The sequence below is a fragment of the Ictalurus furcatus genome, chromosome 5, assembly GCF_023375685.1.
Source record: "Ictalurus furcatus strain D&B chromosome 5, Billie_1.0, whole genome shotgun sequence".
Lineage (NCBI taxonomy): Eukaryota > Metazoa > Chordata > Actinopteri > Siluriformes > Ictaluridae > Ictalurus > Ictalurus furcatus.
The window spans coordinates 3,503,549-3,519,954 of record NC_071259.1 but is presented as its reverse complement, the minus strand read 5'-3'; the positions used below and the strand labels follow the sequence as shown (position 1 = coordinate 3,519,954).

The 16,406-nt window shown below is 37.9% G+C and overlaps 1 protein-coding gene across 1 annotated transcript; it reads right to left on the bottom strand.

Moving 5' to 3' along the window:
- Positions 1 to 29: 29 nt before the first annotated feature.
- nr5a1a (nuclear receptor subfamily 5, group A, member 1a) lies at positions 30 to 16,134 on the bottom strand. Its single transcript, XM_053624251.1, has 8 exons — positions 15,579 to 16,134; positions 11,728 to 11,837; positions 11,278 to 11,419; positions 8,151 to 8,632; positions 7,379 to 7,537; positions 4,362 to 4,481; positions 2,672 to 2,819; positions 30 to 384 (listed from the first exon to the last, which is right to left on the bottom strand). Exons 1-8 carry the CDS (start codon positions 15,598 to 15,600, stop codon positions 128 to 130), a joined length of 1,440 nt encoding a protein of 479 aa, XP_053480226.1. The 5' UTR covers positions 15,601 to 16,134; the 3' UTR covers positions 30 to 127.
- Positions 16,135 to 16,406: the final 272 nt, after the last annotated feature.

Genomic DNA, 16,406 nt, shown 5'->3' with positions numbered 1-16,406 from the left:
GTGATCCCACGCACGCACACACGCACACACACACACACACACACACACACACACACACACACACACACACACACACACACACACACACACACACACACACACACACACACACACACACACCTCTGGTTCAGATGGTGGTGGCTCTCTTGGCGTGCAGCATCTCGATGAGCAGGTTGTTGCAGGGCACGTCTCCGCTCAGGTGTTTGGAGCTCAGGTACTCCTCGGCCTGGGCGCTCAGGGCACGAACCTCCGGCAGCCGCAGCACCAGCTGACTGAACCTGTCCACATGCTGAGGGTACGAGGTGAGTGTGTATTCCAGCAGAGCGCTGTTCACCTGCTCTTGCACGCTCTCCACTAGTGCCTGGTTCTCCAGCAGCTTCACGTCTGCAGAGATTGGGGATGAATATCGAGTCAGTATAGAAGCTTTGCTGTTCTAATTCTCTCAGTCTAAATAAATGTGACTTATTTGTACTAGAACAAGGATGGTTTTTTGATGGTGCATATAAAAAATAAGGTCATTTTTAATTTGATGGCCGCAACACGTCTCAAAAAAGTTGGAAAAGTAATGCCATATGTATATGGATAAGTTTTATATATATATATGATAAATATACATGTAAATTTATAGTGGATAATAAAAAAAGAAATATTCTTTTTTTTTTTAAAATAAATTTCTGCTTATTACCATAAAGGGTGCCAATAATTCTGAAGCTGACTGCTTGCATAACAGTATTAGTGTGTCTGTGTGTATGTGTATGGATGTTTGTATTTGTATTATTTATGTATATTCATTTCTGAGCTTAACTGGCTGTGGTTTTGTGTGTGTGCGTGTGTGTGTGCATGTGCATGTGTGCATGTGTGTGTGTGTGTGTGTGTGTGTGTGTATGTATGTGTGTGTGAATGAGTGCTTGCTGCACATAACAATAGCCTGAATGGCCCGCTTAGCCGGGTCTCGTCAGAAAAGCCATTCAACCTCTAATTAAAACATTGAATAACTTTGAAATAGATTTGAAGGACACAAATTACCCAATAAACCTGTTTCCATTTCCAGATGGAGCGAGAGAGGCTGAATGTGACACAGAGTCGAAATGGAAAATGCTTTTGGACTCAGGTTTTTTTTTTCTTTCCTCTACATGCTTTGTAGAAAATGCAGCCAATACATTTTTTTTTTCTGTGGAAAAAAAGCTGATCTTTTTTCTATGGACAGCATTATACAACAACGATCGTTTAATGAAATTTCGCACTATTCAAGCGTTTATTCGTGTTGCCTTTCTGCTTCTAATGCAATTTAGAATGTTTATGCAAAATGTGATTTGCATCCGTGAACGTATTACTTTAAAGGGAACGTGTGATAGAGTTCTTATAAGGTATGGAAACTGAAATTAATATTTGACTTGTTTCAATATTTGGTAACTTTTTAATTATATATGATATATGCACACATAGACCTACATTAAAACATTCCTGACAAGTGACATAAACCTACCTACACTGTTCATGACAAGTGACATAAACCTACATACACTATTCCTGCAAATGACATAAATCTATATAATGTGTTCCTGACAAGTGACATAAACCTACATACACTATTCCTGACAAGTGACATAAACCTACATACACTATTCATGACAAGTGACATAAACCTACATACACTATTCCTGCAAATGACATAAATCTATATAATGTGTTCCTGACAAGTGACATAAACCTACATACACTATTCCTGACAAGTGACATAAACCTACATACACTATTCATGTCAAGTGACATAAACCTACATACACTATTCCTGACAAGTGACATAAACCTACATACACTATTCATGACAAGTGACATAAATCTATATAAAGTGTTCCTGACAAGTGACATAAACCTACATACACTATTCCTGACAAGTGACATAAACCTACATACACTATTCATGACAAGTGACATAAACCTGCATACACTATTCATGACAAGTGACATAAATCTATATAATGTGTTCCTGACAAGTGACATAAACCTACATACACTATTCCTGACAAGTGACATAAACCTACATACACTATTCATGACAAGTGACATAAACCTACATACACTATTCATGACAAGTGACATAAACCTACATACACTATTCATGACAAGTGACATAAACCTACATACACTATTCCTGACAACTGACATAAACCTACATACACTATTCATGTCAAGTGACATAAATCTACATACACTATTCCTGACAACTGACATATACATAAATTAACTGTTCTTGACACCTGACATAAGCCAAAATAAACTGCAATGACAATTCATTAGCATTGTGTGACTGAGTGGAAAGTGTCATACAATCCTATGTCAACAAGAATTTAAAATCACTCGACTCAGGTGTTATTTCAACTGGACAACAAAATTGACAGATATAGTCCTTATGAAAACTGATAATTGCTTGTTGGAATAAGCCTTTCTAAAATGTCATGAAGGGCTTAAGTAGGTGCCATGAAGTACGTAAAATCTTACTATTATGTGCTACTTGAAACTAGTGTTGGGTTATTGCTCTTATCTGGAGGCACAACATATTCATAAGAATTCACACGATCCAACTCAAATGAAATGGTTATGAAATAACCGTTATTGTGCGTTGATAATTTCTGAAGTTATGTACTGGAGAACAAACAGAAAGACTCACTGGGGTTGAAAAGGATGAGGAACTTGAGGCAGGCCATCTCACGGCGGTCGACCTGGAGCAGCTGCAGCCGCCGTGCCAGTTCCTGTCCCCTCTGCACGAGACTCGAGAGAGTGAGACCCGAGTCAGACACGATGCCCGCAAGCTCCACCTGCAACACACACCACAGTGAGTCAACGAGCTCACTGGAACACCTGGAACCATTTCTTTGAACATAGAGTCCATTTAAGTACACAAAAACACGCCGAAAATTTGTTTTATGACTGCAAGAGGCTATCCGAGGAATCCCAACAAGTTAGCTTATTTTAGCCGGTGAAAATGAACATTTATGAATAAATGTTAAATTTAAGGTTAGCCAGCTAGCTTTATTGTCCTGCTGCAAACACTTCCTTATAGGAATTGACCTAATGGTTTCCATTAACCATTAAAATAACTATAACATGGTTAATAAAACCCAAATGAACCACCTTCTAAACAAACATCAGCTTATCTCTGAATATGGTCTTAAAATCCTCTCAGAAATCATGTGAAATTAGCTCAAATACTGATAAATTTATAAATATGATTTAAAATCCTCTCAGAACACCTGTTCAATTAGCTTATTTGTGGCCAGCCAACTGGTTTTAGCAGTAAAAAAAAAAAATGTATGAATCTATGACTAAGACTTAAAATGCTTTCAGAAATCCTGTCGAATTAGCCTAAGTTGGCCAGCTAGCTAGCATTAGCAGTAATGACTGTACTGTAGCAGTGAATGTATCAGTATGACTTAAAATCCCCTCAGAAATCCTATCAAATTAGCTCATTGATGGCCGGCTAGCTCTCTGACCTCAAATCAAAACCTTTCCACAATACAAAAACAGCTAACAAAGAAAATCACAAAGGCAATACGAGCAACCCAAAACAAACGGCTAACAAAATGAGGGAATATAAAGAAATGAAAGGCAGAGAGCTTTCAATCAAAATACTTTGCATTTTTATTGAACAATTACGAATTTGGCAGCATTTTCCGAATTTTTTTTCAAATTCAAACGCTCATTAGTAAATGCTAATGCTGGAAATGCTACCATATGAGTTTAAGAAAGAAAGGAAAAACCTTTCTGAGACAAAGCTAAGTATTTGATCCTAGTCATAAATCCTCAGTGTGTCCAGTTTAACACCATGATTTTATATTCTGACATTTGTTTACAGATTAGTTCTGATTCATTTTTCATGCTAATAGTTTGCTCATCCATAGCCTGCTCATAGTTCTGAATCCAATCAAAGCATGAGGCTGAGCAATTTAATGTTAAAGGTACAGTCAGCAATTTATGCGAAAGCAGACCTGACGACTTTCGCGTGTAGCAGCTCCACAATTTAACATTAGCATATGCTAATATGTACAGAGCAGTTAAAATCCCTCTCCCCTTCATCAACCTGGAACAACAGTTGCATGGGCAGATCGAACTCTGAAAGCCACGCCCTTTCCCCAACATTAATAATGTTTGGGCCGGCGCTCTCGCCTCGACTCGATTTTCCCGCTTGAAGGTTTTTGAAACTGAAAATCCGAATACAGCTCCCTGTCACACTGTTCCCTCCAAAGCCACACCCCTATGCTAGGCTAGTGCACTTGAATGCTAGTTCAAGTTGTAAAGCTTTCTGAACGTACAGACTAAATGATTGACAGGCATTATTTGAAGAAGAGTGAAATTCTCACCTCTTGGCCAGTGATGAGTAGCAGAGTATGGTCTCTCCCATGATGCACCTGTCTAAAGACATGATCCAGAAGCAGGAGCTCGCTCCAGCAGTTATGTAGCAGTTGCATCTGATCTCCGACCTGCCCGAAACCAGGGAAAATCTTCTTAATGCCTTAATTATAATTATAACCAGCATTGATATTGATTTGAAATAGCTTATATGGCTAATATGTAGGATGACTAGGAATGAAATGGCTTAAATGTGTACCAATACATTTAACCCCATATTATATTACTCTTCAGAGAGAATGAGCGCTAAACACGAGAGTTTGACAGATTGCTATTACTAGAGATGGTTCTAAGGGTCATTAAGAATATGTGGCCATATGGGGCAGTGTACATACAGTGCTTTCAAATCCTGACACACGATGCGCTCGCTGTTCAAGTGGGTAAATACCATGAGAACTCTGTTGCTATGCAACTGGGAAATACAGACAACGAGCATAAGCTAGCTATTGAATGGGATGACCGATTTAGCTAGCGTTCGAGTCTTTTTAACAGACAAGGTAAAGGTGTAGTGACACGGAAACAAGACAAATCCATCGAGAATGTCAACATTTACCTCAGATGTTCTGGTAAATCAGATGTTTTTGGTAAAGTGCTTCTGAAATCACTTTGTATTTACACTTAGCATCCACCGCTAACTGCCACAGTGAGAGATGTCAAGATGGTGTCACAGCTCACGAGCTGTCAGAAAATGTCAACTATTGAATGAATACCTCAAGAATTGAGTGAGATGTAGCCATTAAAAAGAGAAAATCATAACACAATTAAAGTATTATTGTTGTTGCCACTTCTATTGATAGATATGATTCGTATTATTTTCTAATTTCCAGGCTGAAAAGAACTTAATAGAAGCCTGATATAAAGAAACTATTGATATCCATTGCATGGTCCAGAAATGATCCATCCATCCGTCTTCTACACCGCAGACTTAGAAACCATTTTAAAAATGCCCAAGCTAAAAACTAACGTAACGTCATGTAAACGTTACTGTACACAACTTAGTAAAACCTAGCTAAACTGGAGGCTTAGTGAATTCTTAGTGATTTTTTAAAAAATTTTTTCAAATGAATTTCCCTGTCTTACCACCACTGCGGTACTGACATTCAGCAACACCTCCCTTAGAGGAACACACACTCTCGCTTTTGATTCCTCTCTGAACACACATAAACACACCAACATTCAATCATCACTGCCTCTTTTTGTAGGTGCCTCAGGAAAGCTTTCAGCGGTTTGGAACAATGCGTGTCGAGATCTGGAGGAGCGGGAGAGCTGAATTCCTGAGCTATCTGCAGTGTGGAATGTAATTAAACAGGAGAGAAAGAGCCGTGTGCGTGTGTGTCTGTGTCTGTGTCTGTGTATGTGTACAGGAGCCAACCCTGGTCAAACACATTCACCTGCTACATCATGCAAACACACAGCTACCATCGTGGCTGCATCCGTGATATCGATTTAAATGTTGCTAGTGGTGTTTTTAAAAAAATAATTATTATTTATTATTATTTCTTTTATCATTCTGGACATAACAAACAGTGTGAAATCTGTTTTGTCTTATATCATACAAGCTTATCTGTTAGCTGACTCCATTTCTTTAACAATATGTGACAACAACATTTAAGAGGGGGGGGGGGGGGGGATCCAAAATGTCTGAGAAGAGGTGGATCACCTGGCATCAGCGTATTCTTAACAATGTATAATTTTCCCTATCTGAGCAACAACAAATCTATTGTGCTTCACGAGCACACTCCCACGTTCCGAGCTGCAACCAAGTATCCGTACTAAAGCCGAAGAAGCGTCTTGCACAATATGAGGACCGACACGTGTGACCATGCAATGTTGGAAGATTTGTAAACGTATATATATCAGAATATCGATTATTTTGCCTGGGTGCCTGGGAAATTTTCTACACGACTGTCGTTAAGGTTACATTACCGTTTTATGATGAAACCACCAACCTGAGCTTATTAGAAATGTACAAACGAACATCTACGATGTTAGCCCCACCCCTAACCCCACCCCCTATCCCAAACCTAAACCGTTTGTATCTTTTCTGTACCGTTTGAGTGTGAAACCTTTTTGTGAAACTTTCCATACTAAACTGGCTATGACTTCATATCGGATCTGCCGTTCCACTCTACAAAAGGTGCTCGAGTTTATGAACATCGTCAAGGTCATCCGGGGTGATGTTATTGATCGGGGACACTACGAAGATGTTATATGTCAGCGTAAACCTCCGGCGCAGTTTGTGCTGGCATCCTGTAATCTGCAGTTATCGGGTTTAACCGCACGTCCGTGGTGGCCCAAGCAGCACCACCTTCATATCTACTTGTCTCAGTGTTCTGAAATGTTATCAGCGGTGCGGTCCAGGAGCTGGCGACATAATATCAGCCTTTCCCCATAACAAATGGATTCAGTCAAGACAAAGGCAAAGTCACAACACTGAACATTATGTAACGCCGCCACTCAGCGTTTTTTAAAACTCTAAACATCTAAGCGCCCTTGTTAAGGCAGGACATCAAAATTATTCAGACAATAGCGTTAAAAACGTGTGGAATTGGTGATGTTTTCTGTAATTCAGCATTCACGGAAGGCGTCTCCAGTGTCATATTATTATTTATAGCTGCTCTAACGTAAGTGATTACAGGAAATGACTTACTTTGCTGACATTCCACAACATTACACATAACTATAAAAGGATAAAAAGTGGTGCTAATCATTCAAAAAAAATGCCATCATTGGCAAATTGTTGTGCTTTAAGAGGAATAAAACACTTTGGGACTGGCTGCTTTAGGAAATTAACTAAAACTTCAGGGTGGTTATAGTAACTCCGCTTCATCGCACCTCACAGTCACTGATTATTTCCCTGTAACAGCAAGCCTCGTTGTGTATTGTTCCTTACTGACACGCGCTCATACTTTTAAAATCACGCTAATCGATCAAGCAATTTTAAAATGCCCTCGTCTTAGCAGCATACCTTTAGCTCCTTGAAGAAGATGCAGCTTCTCGCCCATTCCACGATGGAGAACAGGGTCTGGTCCGCCATCACGCAGAGCAAGTTGGAGGGTCGGGGTTTGTCCAGCTTGCCACGCCCACTCTGCTCCTGCTGCAGGTAGGCACAGATCTTTGCTCTCACCTGAGAGATCAGAAAGGAAGATGAACGGCTGAAATATGACACAGGAAGCTGCGGTGAGAATCTCAGATTGAAGGAACAGCAACATTTCTGTCATGAAATGTTTGTAGAGTTGTAGAAGTATGAACAATAAAAAAAAAAGATGACTTCTTCACCGACACCCATTAACATAACCATTGGTTCCTGTGAGTACCAATAAAATCCCAAGTACCAAACTGTTAGTGAGTATTGGTATCGTAGGTCATTGTCAAGATTGGATCTGATTTATTTTCTGATCTGATCCATCGACTTATGCAGACAGAGCTCTTAAACCACTTTGTCATTGTACCGCTGATGTTTCTCATAATCTGCCAGTAGACTCCTTCAAAAATCTGGCTTGTTTACTTATTTCAGAGCATACCATGTTGGATCGGTATCGGGTATCGATACTTAAAGTTCTGATATTGGTACTATATTGAATATTGGAAATTTGGAGGGATCAGTGTGTTTCTGCTTTCAGATAATATATTAGAGGCCATGCTGGTCTTGAAGATTTGTTTAAAACACTAAAGAACCCTGTTACGAGATTTAACCAGCCACTTTTGCGATTTGGGATCACAAGGATTTTGGACCGTACCTGCTCCTCATCAGGCTCACAGCTAAGCAGCTCCAGAACCAGCGAGGGCACGGCTGGGTTCAGGGGGCTGGTCTGTGGTGAGGCGGGAATGCAGCCCTCGGCATACGGATACCCAAGAGATGAGTCAGGAGAACCGGAATACGGGTCCGGATGCTCTGCTTTGATGGATCTACCGGGCACAGTCGGGGTGGTGTACTGATACTGGGCTGGGAAGGAGCCATAGCTGTGCAGGGCCACCCCTAAAGAGGGGGGGCACGTAGGTAGGCAATCATAGTCTGGAGGGCCGAGGGGGGGCAGCAGGCCAGGCATTGAGCCTGGGAACGGATACTCTGCCTGGTTGGAGGGCACTAGTGGTGGGTTGGGCTCCAATTTGAAGGCGCTTGCTCGGATCAGGGCTCTCTTCTGCTGCTTCAGAGCGCGGTCTCGTTTGTACATGGGGCCAAACTTGTTCCTCCCTCCTCGCATACGGTCAGCGCGAACCGCTGAAAAAGAAGACAGGGAAGAAGATAGAGAGATAGAGATAAAGAGAGACGAATTAATATCTGTTTATCTACTAAGGACTGGATTTTGACAGGGAAATGCCCTAGATTAATAAGGATAATCAGGAGCACGAATATTTCCAAAGTGTGGCGAACAATCAAAGAGTAGACAGGAAATGCCTTTAAAAAAAAAAAAAAGAATAAAATAACAAAACAGCAGGCAAGCATTTCTCTTCATATGGACATTTTCCACCCCAGTTTTCGTAAACACCCCCAAAAGAAATCCTGTGTATGACTGTGCAAGGCTTATCAGCGGTTCAGGAATGTGTCACACAGACTCGCGGAAGCAGGTGCTTTTCTGCACGGCGGCCTGCATGGGAATGGAGCACACACAGACACACACACACACACCAGTAAAGGCTGTGTCAAGCTGCACAGCTCACCAAGCATCATAACCGCTACTGGAAATGGGAAACGAAAGACATACACAAACCCTTCAGTCGAGAAATATCTTGGTCTGTTATTAGCCTGTTAAAAGTGAAACGATGAGAATCCAACAAGTACAAAAATCCGCTTGACGTACACTGGAAGGCAACGTCGTATGTGTACGATTGAGTAAATTCGCAATATGATTTTAGGTTTGAGAGTGAATGTGCATGGGGCACAGGATAAGTCAACATACAAAGACATGTAAACAACTACATCCAAATGTATTCAAGCAAAAAAAAAAAACCAAAAAACATCAAATGATCCCTGATGTGTTCTCTTGCAAATGACAATTACACCCAGTTTACTGAAATAAAGTGATCTAAAGATCAAAAGTGAGATCTCTTTTCAAAAGAGATCTATGATCAAGCAAAGTACCAAATAATATGTATGATCTATGCCCTGATCTCACAGGAAATCTATACAATTTCCAAGAACTAAGGGTTGGTTTCCATTCCATGTATTATGGCTAGACTTATAAGAAAAGATATGAGCACTAACCCCGCCCCTAACCCCGCCCCAAACCCTAACTTCGCCTTCATACTTTTGCATACAAATTAAATTGTGTGAATTGATACAAACGTGCAAGTATGAGACAATGTTGCCATGGCTACATCCTCAACTGATACTAAATAGCACTATTAAAATAAAAGTACCCTAGGTTACCATAGTTACCGTGGAGATTGTTCTAGGGTCTTTTGACACACTGGTTAGGATGGTATGAGGTTTAGAAAGTAGGGAGCCATGCTCTTTCAGAAGAAAATGGTACTAAACTGTGCCACTTTTTCTTGTCACTGGGGTATACACACGTCTCGTACCTTTAGTGTGTATTTTTTTTCTAGAAAGGTGCACGTTGTGTAGCTTTAAAGCTGTACTCTAAAAGCTAATTACAGTCCAGTTGTGTACCTTAAATATTTTGTAAAGGTACACTAGGCTAGGTAAAGATATATTTTAAAGGTGTAAAAGATATCGGTATCACCCTTACTGGGAAAGGTACAGTCTAGTACCCTTTTTTATTTAGAGTGAGCAATGATCTAAAATAAAATAATATTCAAAAATATGTGTACATTTTAAAAATAAATAAATAAATAAATAAATAAATAAATAAATGGTTGCCTGGATTTGTTTAAATCATTTAAAGACTATTTCCTTTTTTAAATTCATTTCTATCGTTTAGGTGTTTTGTTTTGGTTTTTTTTTAGAAAAAGTATAACCCCCCCCCCTTTTTTTTTTCTCTCTGGATGATCTATTTTCTAATGGACACTGAGATTTTTTTTCTTTAGATTAATGAGCTTATTTTATTAAACATAATGCTTTACTGTAAACATATTCATTCTTTCATATATTATATAGGGGCTATATATACATAAGGGGGGGGGGGGTGTTATGACAGCGGGCCGTACTATGACGTCACTAATTATATAATTAACGTTTGCCAACATTTTGATTGAGACCGGATAGCTGTTTACATTTGAGCACAACGAGATTTATTTTCATCTGTAGGCTACAACCTATGGCTTGTGGGTTTGCAGAAATGTAGCCTAATATAAAATTAAAGGAAAGTTGAAAAAAATAAATAAATAAAACCCGCATCCACTAAAAAAGCACAATACTGAACAAAACAAAAAGGGAATGTCGGGAATGTCGACATATAGCTAATTTTCCTAGAAATGTGAGAAACGGCGCTTTCTCACATTTTGTAACAGGAGTTTTCTAAATCTACCGTAGCCTACATCCCTCATCTATTGGTGATAAATCCTGATCAATAATTAGAGGCTAATTTCTAGCTATTTCAAAACCGAGTTCAAAGCTGATCCAACAACGTTTTCATCCAAATGTTTCTCGCACGAGAGCTTACAATAATCGTGACTGATTTGATTAAGAGTAAACATCTGTAATAAATAAATAAATAAATAAATAAATAAATAAATAAATCTGTAAAATACCATGCTTAAACAATATAGAGGTACAATAAATAAAAATGTAAGCTATGAAATAAAATTGTCGCACTAGTAATCTATTTAGAAACATTTTCACTTAGCCAAACATTTTGCGGCTTTCTTCGGAAAACTTGCGTAAGAATCTATTTGTCGGTATTTTTATCGGTGCGTTATTTTAATCATAGCTATAAAAGCTATTTAATAAAAAAAGGCTCTGTTTACCTTCTAACCTCATGCCGACACTGAGGCACTTCTGGAAGCGACAGAAAGGACATCTCTTGCGCTGCGTCTTGTCGATGCCGCAGTCCTGGTTCTGGTTACAGGTGTATCTCTTATTGTTCTGCACAGTGCGCTTAAAAAAGCCCTGTGGAAAATTGCATGGTGTTAGATTTGAAATATTAGCCTGAATGCACAAAACTCGGCGAACAATTCAAATGCGCAAAAATTGCATTCTCAGTCGACTTCGTTAGATTTAAAACAAGCACGTTGTGAGGTTGTGACTAAAGCTAGAAACGATACAGACATCATTAATCCCCATGCACCCAGCCTAGGAATAAACAACACCGCCATTTTGAGGATTTTATTTATATATATATATATATATATTTTTTTTTTATTTTCTTAATAATGCAGAAAAATCGACAATGATGGACAGGTGAACAGATGGCGCACCTTGCAGCTCTCGCACGTGAGCAGGCCGTAGTGGTAACCGGACACTTTGTCCCCGCACACAGGACACAGCTCCTCTAAATCCTCTTCGGTGGTGAACTCCATCACTGACCCTGCGGACACTGTACAGGTCAACAACACGCTCAGGAACAGCTTTAATGCTGATGCAGTATGGAGATATAAAAGATATATTAAAGGTAGGCCTACAAAAGGTGTACAGTTGAGGCATCATCTCAGTCAGACAAGGAGAGAGAGAGAGAGAGAGAGAGAGAGAGAGAGAGAGAGAGAGAGAGAGAGAGCGAGAGACTCAGGTCATTTTGCGTCATCACTTGAGATATGTTTATAACCTCATATTTGACTGGATATCCTTATAAAGATCTTAAATGTCACTGAACATTACGTTTGGAAATTTGGAACTGGCAACCTTTGAAACACTACAAGAAGATCTCCTAATGATCCTCAGGCATATAGTTTTCTGGAGACATTGTCTGATTCCTGCCAAAATAACATCTGTTTTATCTTTCCTCTCTTAGCAATTTATGGACAATTGGGGGAAAAGCTTGATCACTGACTAGAATGATCTAATGTAAAATAATAATAATAATAATAATAATAATAATAATAATAATAATATATGTAGCTATGTCCCTGATCCTCAAACCCACCAAACACCCTGGTTGTTTGTTTGTTTATTTATTTATTTATTCATTTATTTATTTACTAGTCAACTGGTTATAGGATCGTCAAAAAAAATTTTTTAACATGATTATTAAAATTTATATAGGTTAGTGTATAAAATACTATACGTCAGAATACATTCATGACTACGTGGTTAAATATTCCTAATAGTCTTTGCCAGATAAAATATTTAACAGTGTAAATTTCGGGCAGATTTTTAAAATGAATGAATAAATAAATAAAGAAAGAAAGAAAGAAAGAAAGAACCACTGATCTTGCGTTCACTGTGTTTGTATCTATAAAAGCTCTAAAAGACTTCACACTGTAATTTTTCTGGGGGGTGGGGGGTGGGAGATGGGAAGGGGTGGGGTCAGAGTTCATTATAAACGCTGATCAGTGGGTGACTATATATATTTTTAACATTATTTTAAACCAAAATGAACCCCATTTGTTAAAAAGAAAAAGAAAAAACATAACAAACGCGGGTCTGACACAAAGAGGAATCTAGAGGAATAAAAACACTATATAAACAATATAAAACACTCCTGCTGAAAGAAAATCAGTTCCACGTCACGTTTTAAACTAAAGTTGTAAATATATATATATATATATATATATATATATATATATATATATATATATATATATATATATATATATATATATATAAAATCGTATTTAGGATAAACCTCGAGGTTGCAGACCAAAATGTGCAGTGTGTGCGGAGCTCTGAGCCACACACACACACACACACACACACACACACACACACACCCTTTCACGTCTGCTCAAGAGCAGCTAACGAGGTGCTCGTGCACCCTTTTAATAGAAAGCTCAGGTGTTGGGAATGTTTGCAAGCACGTCCACTTAACCCCCACCACACACACACACACACACACACACACACACACCTAACATGCCCAAATGTAATCCCGAATAATACATTTAATGGGTACATTTGAAGATATAGAACCGGAGTGATATTATCGGAAACTCGATACATCACTGTGTTTAAATGTTTACACCGAACAGACTTTCAGTCAACACTTTGATTATACATTTACTGTATGATCTATATTTGATCAAGATTAGGTTTTATTATTATTATTTTTTTTTAAAAAAGAAGTTTAATTAACATTCTAACAAAAGTTTTAATACCCATATACTTAAATATTTACAAAAATATAAAGGTAGCCTACACAGAACGCGTCAGTGGAATATTTGACGTCAGAGATTTTGAAAAATGGTGGTAGCTTAGCATATCGCAACCATGCATTGCAATCTATTATTACACAGGTCTGATGTGGAGTTTAGTCATTTCTGTTATTTCGTCTGTATTATTCCTATGTTAACAGTGAAGCATAAAAATACACCCCAAGTCCAATTTAGATATTAAAATACATATATATGTATAATATGTATATTATAAGGTACATATGTGGGCGTCTAAGATATTTGACGTCAGTGAATTTGCAACAGAGAGAGAGAGAGAGAGAGAGAGAGAGAGAGAGAGAGAGAGAGACACTCAAAAGAGGTTTTCTTCATTATTTGATCAGGGTCATTTCGGAATAAAAAGAATTGACGTCAATTAAGTCATTAATGTCGCTGTTAAACAGAGCCACTTTGGGGAATAAAATGAAATATCTCAATTATTTACGCTTTATTCTACTAACATTCCAACATATGATCAAATAGTTATCAAGTATTATACATACATATTCATAAAATAATATATCAAACCAAAATATATCTCACTTTGTAAAAAGCCGCAAATAAAGAAATGCCTGAATAAAAATTCTAATGAAATGTCATTTAAGCATTTATAGAAGTTATTTTAATAGTAATTTGTCTTAAACATTTTTCTGAGCCTTCTGATAAGGGAGTGTAAATTCTTTCTTTCTTTTTTTTTTGTTAGATCGAATATTTTAATAGCAATAGAATCATATAAAGCACGGCTATTTTCTTTTAATGGTTTTAATGATTTACTTTATTATCGGTATCTTTAACCGATAATATCTAAAGTATCGGTTTACTTTATTATTTAATTGGTAACACCAGGAAACAGACTAAACTCCTCAACTAACATTAGCTAAATAAATAAATAAATAAATAAATAAATAAATAAATGGAAATACGTTTAGTTTAATCAACTGTCCATTTTTAACTTTATTAATTGGCTAGGCTAATGTAATTAAAGGCAACAATATATCAAATCAGTTTACGTATACATGCGAATACAATGTTAATAATAATAATAATAATAATAATAATAATAATAATAATAATAAACACCCACAATGTTAATTTGAACAGAACAAAAAAAAAAAAGGGCCAGATGTTTTGCTAGACAATTAAAATTAAAGTAACATAATTGAAAGTTTTTATTTTAAACTTGTAGGCTAAGCTTACATCTCTTAATCTTTTAGCTAATAAATATTAATAGCTACATGAGCATAATAGTTGTCTGTAATATGTACATTATACGTCGCAAAACATGTCCTATCAGCATAATATAATAAATCGAATTATTTTCGATATTTGGTCAAGATAGAGCTCGTATAGAGGTTATAAAAACATTTTATCCGACTCAATGTGTAATATTCATAAATACACAAATGCATCTTGTTACACAGGTTAAATTCGGTATCCACTTAAAAGATTTAAGATGAAATCTACAAAATGGCGTCGTGTTAAAAAGTTTAAAAAACAAACAAACAAACAAACAAACAAAAAAAAAAACAGAAAACTTCTGAATAATTATTAGAGAAAGAAGGAAAGTGGAAAGGAGGTTTTGGTGTTCGGGTTTTCACACGTGTTTTCTTAAGCCAGTATATTTATTATCATCTCGTGTTATTTATATATATGTGTAGATCACGTGTTTATATAATTCTATGTGAAATAGCATGTGAGAAAATAAAGTCACTGTCGGGAAATAATTTCACATCATTGAACATCAACTTCAGTGTTTAATTAATCCGAAATTGTTTTTGTTTCTCTAGAAGAAAATATATAACGAAGATATTATAAGTAATTAATAATTAGGCTAATAATAATGTTAAACTCAGTGTGATGCGATTATTATTATTATTATTATTTAAATTTTTTCATTGGATTTAATCGGATTCTTTTCGCGGTTGGATCTGATTGGATTTGGTCTGATTTGGTGATGTTCTTACCTTTACTTTGCGCCTCCAGCATTTGACTCAGTGTGTGTTGTGTGTGTGTGGAAAAAGACGGCGACGCTCCTCAGCAGCTCCGGACGAGTCCAGATAAACACACACATACACACACACACGCACGCACACACACACACACACATGCACACATACACACATACACACACGGAGATGGAGATGGAGTGTGTGAAGCTGTGTGAGCTGGTGTTCAGCTGCTGCACCGTCCCCGCTCGCCCATGTTGAGTGTGTGTGTGTGAGCGCGTCTGCTTTATGCGCCGGGCGGAGACGCCTTCATTGGACATCACACACTCATGTGACTCTCGGACACACACACACACACACACACACACACACACACACACTGGAGATGAGAAGGAGGAGGAGGAGGAGGATGCGCTTCTGACAAATTCTAGAGACTTGAATGAACACTACAGAACTGAATTAACACGTGAACATTTTTGGTCCAACTGGACTTGTCTAGCTGCTTCAAGCCTGTGCAACATTGTAACAAATTCAGCAACGATGTTAGTCTTACACTAAATATACAGTTGCATAATAAATACCCACACATTATGGTCTTATTTATGGACTGACGTGTATTGAGTGTGATCAGGGGCGCAGTAAGGGGGGGGAGGGGTTTGGGGGGTGGATAGGACGATCCTAAGGGAATTCTGGGGTCATACTTTCCTGTATGATTTCGGCATTTAAATGGCTTCTTTGCACAATAATCTATTAAGAAGCAGGATATAATGAACGCCATCAGACTGGGCCAAGTGCGTGTGTGTGTGTGTGTGTCCTTAAGACGTACGCAGATTATTCAGAAATAGT

Coding starts and splice junctions, on each gene's coding strand:
- nr5a1a (XM_053624251.1), bottom strand. CDS start 15,600: ATGCTGGAGGCGCAAAGTAAAG. Junction 8,633..11,277: donor TGTCGGCATGAGGTTAGAAG/GTAAACAGAGCC, acceptor CTTCTTTTTCAG/CGGTTCGCGCTGACCGTATG. Junction 385..2,671: donor CCTCATCCTTTTCAACCCCA/GTGAGTCTTTCT, acceptor CAATCTCTGCAG/ACGTGAAGCTGCTGGAGAAC.